Source organism: Neovison vison, chromosome 1 (genome assembly GCF_020171115.1).
Source record: "Neovison vison isolate M4711 chromosome 1, ASM_NN_V1, whole genome shotgun sequence".
NCBI classification, from domain to species: Eukaryota; Metazoa; Chordata; class Mammalia; order Carnivora; family Mustelidae; genus Neogale; species Neogale vison.
Window position 1 is genome coordinate 127,393,687 of NC_058091.1, and position 14,116 is coordinate 127,407,802.

The 14,116-nt window shown below is 36.8% G+C and overlaps 1 protein-coding gene across 11 annotated transcripts in view; it reads left to right on the top strand.

The window, feature by feature from the left end:
• The window catches only part of PRPF4B (pre-mRNA processing factor 4B), a 38,576-nt gene that overhangs the window by 15,053 nt on the left and 9,407 nt on the right, over positions 1-14,116 (top strand). For all 11 annotated transcript variants that reach the window (XR_006385620.1, XR_006385621.1, XR_006385624.1 and 8 more), the window contains exons 4-11: positions 537-692; positions 2,457-2,538; positions 3,912-4,122; positions 7,923-7,996; positions 9,563-9,653; positions 10,311-10,458; positions 11,408-11,545; positions 12,160-12,313. Coding sequence is in view for 1 of the 11 variants with exons in the window: in XM_044258156.1 (XP_044114091.1) it covers positions 537-692; positions 2,457-2,538; positions 3,912-4,122; positions 7,923-7,996; positions 9,563-9,653; positions 10,311-10,458; positions 11,408-11,545; positions 12,160-12,313 (1,054 nt within the window). In the remaining 10 variants the exon portion in view is untranslated. The remainder of the gene's footprint in view (positions 1-536; positions 693-2,456; positions 2,539-3,911; positions 4,123-7,922; positions 7,997-9,562; positions 9,654-10,310; positions 10,459-11,407; positions 11,546-12,159; positions 12,314-14,116) is intronic.

Consider the following 14,116-nt stretch of genomic DNA (forward strand, 5'->3'; position numbering starts at 1 on the left):
TTTTTGTTAGACATGAGGCAAGACCTTTATACACTTACAAAAACATCTGAAGGCCATATTAATTAGACTTGGAATTTTTGTCACATTTATCTGTTCTATACCTTATTACCAGTGATCTCTTTTTAAATTCGGTTTTATTTAAGCATTCACATAAAATCACCTTTTTGGTGTAAAGTTACCTGAGTTTTGACAAACATATAATCACCATAATCAAGAACATTTCCATTGCCCCCAAAGTTCTTTTGTGCCCCTTTGCAGTCCAGTAAGAACAATAGCTGTGTTTTAGTTATCTTCAGTTAAGCTGATTACCCCAATCTTTCTGATAATGTCACTTAACTTTAAATTTTAAATTAATCGCTTTTTAAAAGATTGCATTTTTAGAGCAGTTTTAGGTTCACAGCAAACTTGAGCTTTTGAAAAGTACAAGTTCCTATATACTACTGCCCCCAACACACCCACAGATTCTCTACCTTTAATTGATCTTTAAAATGTGTGTATGTATAATTCCCTCCCTTCCCCCCCCACCCCCAAAATAGGGACAGAGGTCGGAGGAGCCGGTCACGTTTGAGAAGACGGTCTCGATCACGGGGTGGTCGTAGACGTAGGAGCAGAAGCAAAGTAAAGGAAGATAAATTTAAAGGAAGTCTTTCTGAAGGAATGAAAGTTGAACAAGAATCTTCATCGGATGATAAGTAAGAATGGAATTTCCCATAATTTCCCTTTTTCCAATTTAGACAAGTACTATTGGACTTGGAAATATTTTAATTTCCACCTGGATATTATAAGTGACTCTATTTTATTTTATTTTTTTTTTAATTATTTATTTATTTATTTGACAGAGAGGATCACAAGTAAGCAGGCAGGGGGGTAGAGCGGGTGGCAGGGATGAACAGACTTCCCGCTGAGCAGAGAGCCTGGTGCAGGCCTCAGTCCCAGGACCCTGAGATCATGACCTGAGACGAAGGCAGAGGCTTAACCCACTGAGCTATCCAAGTGCCCTAAAAGTTTATTTTTTTGTACATATTCTATAGGTAACGTGGCAGAGATCATGGTTTTCTGAATTTAGAGGTTTCAATTTTGCCTGGAGTAAATATGAGCCTTCCCTTTTTCATTTTTACTAGAGACAACAGATCTGTTAGGTAGCCCTACCAATCTTGATTACAAGTTTTGCAGTGGTTGGGGTTGGAGGGATAAAGTAATTTTTAAACTTTTCAGTTTGTGAAAATGGTTACCTGCTTTGCAGTTGAGGCTGTCTGTTGTTAGGAAAGCCTATCACAGTGTGGAAAATACAGAAACATTTCAGTGTGTCTAGTGAGAAAATTTTTTTTTTTTAAAGATTTTATTTATTTATTTGACAGAGAGAGATCACAAGTAGACAGAGAGGCACGCAGAGGGAGAGAGATAGAGGGAAGCAGGCTCCCTGCTGAGCAGAAAGCCCGATGCGGGACTCGATCCCAGGACCCTGAGATCATGACCTGAGCCGAAGGCAGCAGCTTAACCCACTGAGCCACCCAGCTGCCCCGAGAAAATTTTTTAATGTGAATTTAGTTGTCTGGTTGGAACATCTCAAAAAATAAGATAATTTAGAGCATTGATCCTCAGCTGGGAGTAATCTGCCTTTCTGAGGACATTTTGGCAATATCTAAAGGTATTTCTGGTTGCCATCTTGTGGCTAGAGACCAGAGATACTATTCAACATCTGCCAGTGCACAGGGTAGCACATTCTCCCATAATGTATTGTCAAAATGTCAATAGTGCTAAGGTCATGAAAGCCCAGTCAGAGCTATGTGATATGCAAGTTAAGTTAAAGACCTATTGAACATAGGTTCTGATACCTTTAGACTACAGTTTGCTTACTAGTCTCTAGTGAACATTCAGCAGCTCATAAAAGAGGCTGTGTGGGGAGGAATTGTAAAGATTTGGAGGTCTTCAGGAGGAAATTGGGACCAGTCAGGGCCAGTGTCTGGAGGTAGAGCCACATTCTCTGTCAGATTATATGCATATATTTACATCTGCATTTTTTATAGGAAAAGGATCCATAGCTTTCTATGACCCAGAGAAGGTACTAGTTTTATGTGTCTCATTCTTGTTCTGTTAGGGGTTAAAACTGAGCCTGGCTAGGTGAAATGACTTTAGTAATACAAGGTCATGGTAGAGCCAGGGGTCACTTTTTTGAACTTAAGGGTCTTTCTTTTGTTCTCTAGTTTGGTGCCATGAAAAAAGTGAGGAGAAAAACAAGATATAGAGGGTTAAATTACTTGGCAGGATTCTAAACCAGGCAACTGAGAGAGTTTATAAAGAGTATAGAGTAAGATGGCTTAAAACTTTCGCTGGAACTTGTGGATGACCTATGTTTTCTAGTTTTTATTTTAATACTGTGTAACAGTTACGACTTTCTAATTAGGAATGTTTAGAATTAATTATGTGTATATATGTGTATTTTTTTTTTTTTAAAGCCTTGAAGACTTTGATGTAGAAGAAGAAGATGAAGAAGCCCTAATAGAACAGAGAAGAATACAGAGGCAGGCAATTGTTCAGGTATGTTATATTAGTAAAGTGTTGAGTAATCCTTTTTAAATAATTACTCTCCAAGTAAAAGGGGTTTTACTTTAATAAAGAATCAATGGTAGTAGCAATTGAGGAAGTCTTAAAGAAGTATATATGTGAAATTATCTTTATGAGATTTGAAAAGATAGTTTCTTAAGTTTAAATGGTTGTCCTTTTTTGTTATATAGGATTAAGATATAAACCTTTTATTAAAACAAAATTTGAAGGTTTTTTTTTTTAAACCCTCATAAATGAGTATAGAATAAATTGGAGGAATTTCATGTACCGAAAAATTACGTACTTGTTTCTTTGTGGGGGGGGGAGAAGAACCATTTTAATGTCTAAAAAAAACAAATATTGTATACAGATTCTTAAGTAAATGTGATTGCTTAAATGGAACATCTCAAAAATAATTTTAAATGTAGTTTAGAAGTAAGTGATTTAGAAAATGGGGTGGGGAGAGGGTGTTGTACATAGGTCTTTGTGTAGTCATTTAATAATAAGATTACCTGCCTTGGAAGATTGTCCATTATGTCTCAGGCACCCTGAGATAGAGCCATGGCCACTAGATCCTTTGTGGATGGCAATCCCTGTGAAGTGTAACACCTTCTCCTGATAATGGGAAGGTGAGTGATAAAGTTGAGAACACATTCTGGAAAAAGTGAAAAATGTTTATATGCTATCAGGAAGACAACAGGCAAAAGGAGAGAATAGTTTGTGCCAGCTTACGTACACATACATAGCAAATCATAAATAATGCACTAGTAGGTCAGAGCAAAGGAAAACTTGAATCACCAGAGGATGTAGGGCAAAACTGGAATTCCAGGAGAAACTTTTCTGGGGCAGTGATGAAATTGTTGTTACTAAACTGATATCCCTAGAGACTTGGTTGAATCTTTTTTTGTTCTTGCCCAGGTCCACAATCCCTTATCTCCAGCCCTTGGGGCCAGATGTGCTTCAGAACTCAGAACTATTTGAATTTTAGAAAGGTAATACGGTGCATCTATGTATATTACTTAGCCCCATCAGTGGGGTCTAGAACAGCACCCCACTATCAAACACATTAGTATTTCTACAGTGAGACATACTGTGTTCACACTGGGGGAGATAAAAATAATAACTCAAATAGTATCACATCTGTTCAGGTGAGGTTTTGTCACCTAATGAATGTGCACCAAACATAGAAGAACTTTTTCAGAATTTTGTGGATTTTGGAAATAAATGTAAGGGATTGTGGATCTGATTCAGTCAAGACATCAATACCTTTTAAAAATTTTTAACATTGACAGTGTCTTGAGTGCAATAACTTCTTGGCAAATACGCATCAGATTTTATGAAAATAATATGTTGTATTGTTGTTACAGAAATATAAATACCTTGCTGAAGATAGCAATATGTCTGTGCCATCTGAACCAAGCAGCCCCCAGAGCAGCACCTGTACACGGTCACCTTCTCCAGATGACATTCTGGAAAGGGTAGCTGCTGATGTGAAAGAGTATGAACGGGAAAATGTTGATACATTTGAGGCCTCAGTAAAAGCCAAGCATAACCTAATGACTGTTGAACAGAATAATGGTAAGTTAGATTTTTGTTTTGGTATGTTTTTCACTGAATTTTTAGTTCTGTAAATAATGAAAGAGATTGGGGATGGGTATAAGTGAAAGGGATTAGAAATTTTGCCCCTGCTAACTCTTAGAGTAATACAGTATTAAATGTGTCCCAGCAAATGTCCTTTATAAATGTTTTCAGTTGGTTTGCGTAATGTAAACAGTATTATACTGAATCTGATGTATTCATTACCTTCTGTTTGAGCCACCTGGCTGGTTCAGACAATAGAGCATGTGATTCTTGATCTCAGGTTTATGAGGTCAAGCCCAGTATTGGGCATAGAGCTCACTTTAAATACTTTTTTTTTTTTAAGATTTTTTTATTCATTTTTTTGACAGACAGAGATTACCAGTAGGCAGAGAGGAGAGAGAGGAGGAAGCAGGCTCCCTGCTGAGCAGAGAGTCCAATGCGGGGCTCAATCCCAGGCCCCTGGGATCATGACCTGAGCCGAAGGCAGAGGCTGTAACCCACTGAGCCACCCACGTGCCCCCATAGAGCACACTTAAAAGAAAAAAAAAAAAGAAAATGTCATTTCCTTCTGTTTTGCTTGCTAGAGTAATTTAAAGCAAATCCCAGCCATGATTTGATTGATTTCATCTGTAAATACTTCATTGTGTATCTATCTCTTCTAGATAAGGACTTTAAAAAAAAAAAAAGAAAAGAAAAGAAATGAAAAAAGCATTACTTGGGCACCTGGGTGGCTCAGTCTGTTAACTGTCCAGCTCATGATTTTGGTTCAAGTCATCTCAGGGTCCTGGGACTGAGCCCCATTTCAGGCTCCTTGGTCAGCATGGAGTCTATTTGAAGCTTCTCTTTCCTCTTCTCAGGGGAGCAGCCTCCCCCTGCTCGTGCTTTCTAAGTAAACAAAATCTTTAAAAAATAAAAAACATATCTAAAGAATTGGTCATTTTTATTTTTAAGTCTTTCTAATTACAATTGGTTGGTTTGAATCAAAATCCAAGTAAGATGCACATATCTCTTTTAAGATTTTATGTATTTATTGACAGAGATCACAAGTAGGCAGAGGGTGGGGGTGGGAAAGCAGGCTCCCTGCTTACCAGAGCGCCCGATAGGGGGCTCGATCGCAGGACCCTGGGGTCATGACCTGAGCCAAACGCAGAGGCTTTAACCCACTCAGCCACCCAGGCACCCCAAATGCACATATCTCTTAATCTCTCAGTCTTTAATAGTTATTCTCATCCTTCCCTTCCCCGCTTTCCATTTTCTTGTGATGATACTGAGGCCATGTGTCCTATAAACTTTTTTTTTCCAATCTGATTTTACCATGTTCTTGTTTCATTTATCTTGTTTCCTCTATCCTCTGTGTTTCTTGAAAACTAATAGAAGTGTTAGAGACCTGAGTAGATTTAAATTAATTTTTGGGGGCAAGAATACTGCCTAAGTAATGGTGTGTACTTGCATTGCATCAGGTGGCGTATGTCGTGTGTGCTTGTCCTATTTTGATTGAGATTGAGATTGTGTGTTTAGGTAAAATAATCACATCTGTCCAAAAGCTGAAGTTGCCCTTCAGCTGTTCACCTGGCAGTTTCAGCAGCCATTGGTGATCATTCCTTAGATCCACTGTTTTTCATGGAGGTTGAGGGCATGTGGACACACTCCAAAGTGGTGATTCTTTAATTTCCATATTTCTTTTTGAGTTATTAGCTGTAATTCCGTTAAAAAAAAAAGAGAGATTTCCATCCTTTGGTTACCCAGGAAATACAGTTTGTACAGGAAAGTCGGGATAAATGCTTGGTTGTTTTCTTTTATTGACTAATACTTACCATAGAATAGAATTGGTACATTAACAACCTCTGGAGATGACTGGTGAAATTGGGGTTTTGTCAGGTTTTTATTATTTGGTATCATGTACTTAAATTCTCTCTCCAACTGAGATGGGGAGGGAGGAAGCCTTTTTAAGTTGGTTTCCAGTGTCTTTTTGATCCAAACCCTAAGGATATATTGGTATTAATATATTTATTAATGTGTTTCTTTCTAGGACTGGTTAGCAACTCAGGTCAGGTAGTATTTAGGCTTTTGTAATTTATGTTTTTTTGTGTGTGTTCCAACTACTGAACCCTGCTCTTGTAATGCAGAAGCGGCTGTGTTCCCAAGAAAACTGTGTGAACACCAAAATTTTAAATTTGATATAATTTTCACATGTCACAAAGTATTCTCTTGTTTTCCCCAAAAACCTTTAAAAATGTAAAAATGGGCCATATAAAAACAAGCAGGGGACCAGATTTGCCCCACTCTGTAGTTTGCAAACTCCCGTTCTACTACATTGGAAGGTATCACAGGATCACCTTGCACATTATCACGTTCCAGAACAGAAACCACTATTGCTCCAAGGAACCGTGGTTCCATTTAATAGCAAATGCCCTTTAGACTTCACAAAGCACTTAGGAGTGCTCATTATTCATGGGATTTTTCAGTGGGCAAAGCTAGGACATACATACATTTTTGGAAAGGGGAGTTCATACTGAAAAATTGCCCTTTCAAACTTGAAATTATAGGAGTTTTAACATTGATTTTTTATTTTCTTATAGTGAAAAATGTGATCCTTAATAACATGATTATTTAGGTTATTTTGAAGCTTTTTTTTACATAGTTATCAGTATGATCACCAATACTGAATGTAGTGAATGCAAATTGAAAATTTAATGGTTCTTTTTATCCTTGGGGTACATTCTAAGGTGTAAAGTCATTTGAAATACTTCGGTATGCTTAGACCACACATTTGATAGATTTAGGTTAATTTAATTTGCTTTTGAGTTTTAGTATCTTCTGTTTGATTATTAAAATGTTTTTCACATGTGTGTATATTTTGCCCACACAAGCACACACTGAATTCAATATGCCACTTACTGGTATGAAAAGATCTTCATTCCTTTTTACAGTTATGTGCTATTCCAGTGTGATGAATGTGCCAAGGTTTATTCGAACTGTGTCTTCTAATGGTGGACGTTTGGGTTGTATCCAATTGTTGATTATTCATTGGAACATTAATTATAGTGGCATTGCACTCATTTTTTTAATGCTTACACTGTGTCTTTGAAATGATTTCCCAGAAGTGAGGTTGCTGGGTCAAAAGAGTGTAATTGTGCTCTGTTGCCTTACTCTGTAAGGCTTGCACAGTTTTTGCCCCCTGCAAGTAATGTCTGAGTACTTGCTTATCGGGGCCTTGTTACCAGGATATTGTCCTACTTTCGGGTTTTTTAGCCCATCTCAAAAGAGAAAGGGTATTTTGTTGTGATTTTAATTTGCATTTCCCTTACTATAAGTGAGATTGGATTTATGTTCTTATACTTAAAGCCATTACATTCCTTTTTTTAAGGAGTTCCTTTTATTTTGCCCAGTTTTTCTCAGGGTTATTGGCCTTTTTAGGGGATACATAGAGATCTAGATCTGTAGTGGGGTTGTTAACCTTTTGAGATTTAAGTTGCAATTTGGAAATAGAATTTTTTAAAGAGGAACTTTGATTTTAATACATAATCATCATTTAGCTATTAGCATATTAATTTAAATATTGGAGAAAACAGTGGAGAAAGTACTATCATTAAGCCTTTCAACTTTCTGAAATGCATCCTTTTAGTAAAAAAATGCATAACTTCATACATCTTAAGTGTTACAGAGTGACTTTAAGTTGTGTATTAATGAAAAACATGTACAAGTTTGAATTGCTAGTGATATTACATTGATGACTTATTTGTGTTTTAATTTGTATCTCTTCGTTTTTCAAATTATTACTGTCAATTTCCATTAAGGTTCATCTCAGAAAAAGCTCTTGGCACCTGATATGTTTACAGAATCTGATGATATGTTTGCCGCCTATTTTGATGTAAGTAATTTTAAATCCTAAAAACATAACTCTTAAACAAAATATATATAGGGGCACCTGGGTGGCTTAGTTGATTAAGTGGCTGCCTTTGACTCAGGTCAGTGATCCCTGGGTCCTGGAATCAAGCCTCACAGCAGGCTCCTTGCTCAGTGGGGAGCCTGCTTCTCCCCTGCCTGCTGCGTCCCCTGCTTGTGCTTGCTTTCTCCATCTCTCTCTGTGTCAAATAAATCTTTATTTTAAGAAAAACACACACATATATATATATGTGCATGTGTGTGTGTGTGTGTGTGTATAGTAAGTATGTGTTTGTGTTGTACAAAAAGAGAAAAAAAGGATAAAGCGAATTAATAAATATTAACATTTGGACAGTCTGAGTGAAGGGTTTCTGGAAACTCTTTGTACTAGTGTTGCAACATTTCTCTTAAGTCTAAAATTAGTCAAGATTTTAAAAACAAGTATGGTAGAGCAATTCAAGAGCTTCAGGAAAGTTAAACACCAGATGACTTAAACGTGTATTTTTTTGAAACTACTATTTTTTCGTTTTACAAACTGGGTTGGGGGGAGGGTTGTGGTGCATAGTTAGCTGAAACAAGGTGATGTCAGTAATTTCCAGGCCTATATTAGAACAGAGTCTCCTTTGGACTTCGATACTGTGGGTGATTGAGAACTTAGGATTTGGATCCTAGTACATTCACTGAAGAGTTGGGAATGTTATTACAAGGAAGTGATTAAGAAATTTTGGGTTTTTTTAGCTATTAGTGACTTTTTTGAAAAAATCTTAAAAACATATTTTAAAAGTATGAGACCATTTTCATTATAAATTCAAGAGAACATGAGAAATAGGGAAGCTTTAGCAAGGGAAAGTGGATGTAAAATAGAGAAATTAAAAATAGAGTAAGATTAAGCAGTCTGTGTCCATCACCCTGAAGACATTGGTCATTGGCTTAAGTAATGTATCTCTACTTTGCAGCAGGAACGTCAAAATGAAGCTTAGGTTAAGAGAGAATGAAATGATTAAGCCATTGAAAGTATCCGTGCACATCATTTGCTTGGACCTGGAAGGGTCTTCTGGGTATCATGGAAGATGGTGCATCATACTCCTCAGAAGTCCAGATACTCTTAATTTCCCACACGAACTGTTAGTGCAGCATATATGTGAAGAGAAATCATCAGTAAAAGAAATGTGAAAATTGGTAGGAGAGTTGAATACTGTTAACTGAATGCCCATCTGTAATTTTTGTCCTCCTTTGTCTGTTAATAGCTGTTGAAAACAATATCTGGTTTTTGAGTTTTTATTTTCATTTATAATCCCCTAGTCATAGTCCTAAGAGTTTTTGAAGATACCTTTGTTCATTTTTCTCCTGAGCATCATTGTGATGTGAGACTTTGCTAATTGTGTTTCCAGGTACATTGCATTTACGTAGCTCATAGTGAGAGTTGACTTAATTTGGCTAAAATGTTTTTCTTAAGTTATAGCCGGTTTTCCCCATTTTGGTTTTAAAGGAAATGCTTTAAGTGTCTGCCTGATTAGTAGGTAAATAGCTTTTGTTGCCTCCTTCATTTCAGAGTGCTCGTCTTCGGGCTGCTGGCATTGGAAAGGATTTCAAAGAGAATCCCAACCTCAGGGATAACTGGACAGATGCAGAAGGCTATTACCGTAAGTTCACAGTTCTGATTAATTTTAGGTTTGTTAACAACATTTTTTAGAAGTATGTTGCTTGATGCAGTCACACGCTGAAGAGCTCTGAAAGTCACATCCCAGTGCCATCACTTAAAATGGATGGCACATCTAATAGCTGCGTGAAGCCATGTTCTATTCCATTAAGCAGCTCAGGAGCTTCATGCATAGAAGTGAGGTAAAGACTTGATGTGCAACCTAAATCTATTCAAAGTTGTTTTCAGCCATGAGATAATCCTCCAGGAGGAAGGGGGAACGTCACTTCCTCGTCTTGATCTGAAACCAAGAAAAACGACACACAAGGAACTTGGGATGCCAGTCATGCAGTATTTGTCATTCAGGACTACAGTTGGAAACACTTCAGTGAGCACATTTCTTCCCTACTCAATGTTAAAATCCTCAGCAGTTAATAGGAAGTGGGCATGCAGCTTGAACCACATTATGAAAGAGTGACTGATGGCGGCTCATCTTTGATTCTCTGTGGTGTCTAGGAAACCAGGCACACAGTAGAGATTTGACACTTTTTTTTTTTTAAGTGACTGCACTGTGTTTCTTTGTACTTTATTATGTGTATCTCGTAGTTTTGTTAAGTATTTATTATGGTCAAAATTCCCATTTTTTAATTTACTTTTTTAGGTGTGAACATAGGTGAAGTCCTAGATAAGCGTTACAATGTGTATGGCTACACTGGCCAGGGTGTCTTCAGTAATGTTGTACGAGCCAGAGATAATGCAAGAGCCAACCAAGAAGTGGCTGTAAAAATCATCAGAAACAATGAGCTCATGTAAGTTCAGAAGACCTATGTACTGAAACCTAAAAACACAGGTATTCACAAGTGAACATTTTAAAAAAGTAACACAATCTATAAAAGTATTGCAGTTTTAAAATGACAGAAGGCTGGTAGTGAATCTGTTGCCTTTTTTTCTTTTGTATAATAGAGGTAATTGTCAAACCCATAGGTTTTATTAAGCACAGTCTCTACCACACACTGAGCTGATGTTAAAGTCAACTTGCCATCAGCTTTAAAACACTGAAAAGAACTGTTATATTATAGATACACATAAACATCTTCAGCTACCATAGGCTTAGAAAACATTTTTAAAGCCATTTTAAAAATATGACCTATTTGACAAATGATAACCAAAATTCTAGAGGAAAACCAAATACTAATATTTGGTAAGACATCTGTTCTTAGACTCTTACATAGTGTGGTTCCATTTTTGTTAAAATAGCATTTACATCAAGATGTCTTTGAAATAAAAATAGGTAAGATTTGGGGCACCTGCGTGGTTTAGTCATTTAAGTATCAGACTCTTGATTTCAGTTCAGGTCATGACCTCAGGGTTGTGAGATCAAGCCCATGTCCAGCTCCGAGCTGGGTGTGGAACCTGCTTAGGATTCTCCCTCTGCCCCTCCCCTCTCCCTGGAAAGAAAAAAAAGAAAAAAAGAAAGAAAATGTACAAGATTGAATATCCTTCAGGCAAGGTGGGTTTATTCCTGCAGTATTTCTTTCTATTAATTATTGTGGAAATAAGCTCCAGGGGAACCGTATTTGACTAAGTATAAAATACTGTGTGAGTGACATACAAAGTTGTCATTCCTTAACAGAATTACTATTAGTACTTAAAAAATCCGAGCTACTTACCATCTATGATACATCAAACTGGAACTAGTAAATATTATTTAGTTTTCTTCTGTATTCAGTTTTGAACTAATTCTCTTTTTCTTTTCAGGCAAAAAACTGGCTTAAAAGAACTAGAATTCCTGAAAAAACTTAACGATGCTGATCCTGATGACAAATTTCATTGTTTGCGACTCTTCAGACACTTTTACCACAAACAGCATCTCTGTCTCGTATTTGAGCCTCTAAGGTACACTGTCAACCCTGTACATTACTAAAAATTTAGATAAACAGCACGAGAAATTTCTGTGTGTTTATTTTTACTAGTTAGCTGGTTTTGTTGTTTACTTTTGGTTAAGAACTAGCTTTGTGACAATCATTAATGTAGAAAGTAATTGACCTGTGTGTCAGACACTAACCTAATGTAGCCTTCAGCTCAACAAGAGATTCTCTGAAAGTTAAATACGTCAAGAAAGGATCACAATGTAATAAAAAGAAATGGGAGTAGTGAAGTAGAAATACAGTTTTGATCTTCAAAAGTATGGCTTCAGTTTTGGACTTTGAAATGTAAACCCATTCTAAAATCAATCGGAACTTTACCACTGTATGTCTTCCCTTCCATTTATTTTGAAAATTGAGTTTTATTGGAGAATTGTCTTACATACACACAGGTTCGTGTGCTTTCATTTCAGTGTAGAGTAATTTGTTAAACATCTGAGAGGGCTCATGAACAGATACTTTCATTTTAATTAATATTTTGGGTTTGATTTGATTTTATGCTTGAACATATTTTTGCCTTTTTTATTTCCGTTTTGCATTTTAACCCCTAATTTTGTGGGTTGTTGTTTTTTTCTCTCCTAAAAGTATGAATTTACGAGAGGTGTTAAAAAAATACGGTAAGGATGTTGGTCTTCATATTAAAGCTGTAAGATCCTACAGTCAGCAGTTGTTCTTGGCATTAAAACTCCTTAAAAGATGCAATATTCTACATGCAGATATCAAGCCAGACAATATCCTGGTAAGTTAAACAATCATGCTGCCTTGTACATCCATATAGGTTATGAGTAATGTGATAACCACTGTATTATTCTAGAAATGATGTCTTAAAAGAATAACTCAGCATACTACCCATTACAAAGGACTTAGCCAGTGTTTACTTTTTTAGAAATGAGTCCGTGAAATTTTATAGTAAAGTACAAAGAAAGAGGAAATAGGCTGTTGTCTCAGTTTTATCCTTTAAGATTGATGGATTTAGAGTACACACAAATCCCAAAAGGGCCTTAATACAATAATGATGGGCTTCCTCTGGTACCTAAACACAAAAAATGCACATCTTGCTGATTTGAAATAGTGTTGACAGCTCTTGGTTCTCTGATTTGTGGTCTCACAGGCTTAGAGACATTTAAAGGAATTATCTCTTAAATAGTTGTATAGAGTAGTGTTTTTATAGGTGCCCAGGAAGGGCCCAAAGACAGAAGAGCTCAGTTGTGATTAGGTAGGTGTTAAGTTGAAAGGTGTTCCTTTCACATTCCTCACCTCTTAACTAAAGACTTCTGGAGTGGTAATACACAACTTTCACGGGGTTTGTGTTTCTTAAATTTAGAAATAATACATTTTCATAGGGGAATGATGAATGCACACAATGCATACATACCACTTCCTTCCCTGGCCCCATTTCTTTAACCCTGTTCTGAGGTATTCAGAATTGGGGGTATGTTCACAACTTGGGGAATTCCTAGCTTGTCTGCTGATAACATTCCACACTTTTTTTTTTTTTTTTTTTAAGATTTTTAAAATTTATTTGACAGAGAGATCACAAGTAGGCAGAGAGGCAGGCAGAGAGAGAGAGGGCAGCAGGCTCCCCGCCAAGCAGAGAGCCCAATGCGGGGCTCAATCCCAGGACTCTGAGATCATGAGCTGAGCCAAAGGCAGATGCTTAACTGCCTTGAGGGACCCAGGTACCCCATATTCTACCCTTTTAAAAGATTATGATCCCATTAAAGTTCATTAAGAACACCTCATCAATAGCTTAGCTTTTACTCAGATTTTTTTTCTCTTTTAATACCTTAAAACATTTCCTTCCAGATGACCACATTAGTTATGAAACATGCCGTTGTAGTAGATTTTATTTGACTTCACAGTCTGTTACACATCTAATATAACTTGGGTGTAGAGGAGCTAAATAATTACAGTGAAATAAATGAATTGTAGACTTCATGTTACGAATGAATTGTAGATTTGTCTAGTCAGCTTCATAGTTAATTTTTACCTCAATTTTATTTCTCTTGTAAATTGTGAAATATATCATCTGTATCAAAGCAGGTATACAATATGTAAAATTTAAAGGTAACTAACTATGCAGTGAACATCTGTGTAACCACCATAGAAGTTAAAGAATAAGACATTTGCCAGAATCTTAGGAGCTCTTGTTTTTAAAACTTTGTTTTCCTTAAGTTAATGCTACGCTAGTATAGGTTTACACCTGGACTTCAGACCCTGGATGTTGTCTCCTTCCTGAGAAAGGGGGAAAGTAGACATCAGAAACTAGAGGGAGCTGTTTGTGAATGAAAATCCAAAGCTTTTAGCCCAGAATCAACCATCAGTGTGGTAAGGAGTACCATGTTCCTCAGGGAGGATAGATGTTGTCTAGCCAAACTGGTGGAGTGCATATAAGTGTGGATACCCAGCAATTGTTAAAGGCATTTTAGCCAGCCCAAGAGTCCTACTGATAGGTTCTAATTTTAAAATTGTCCCAGGATTTCTCTGGGTTCTAAACTGCATCCTTAAGTAGCTGAATGCAGTTTATACCTCAGAAAGCTTC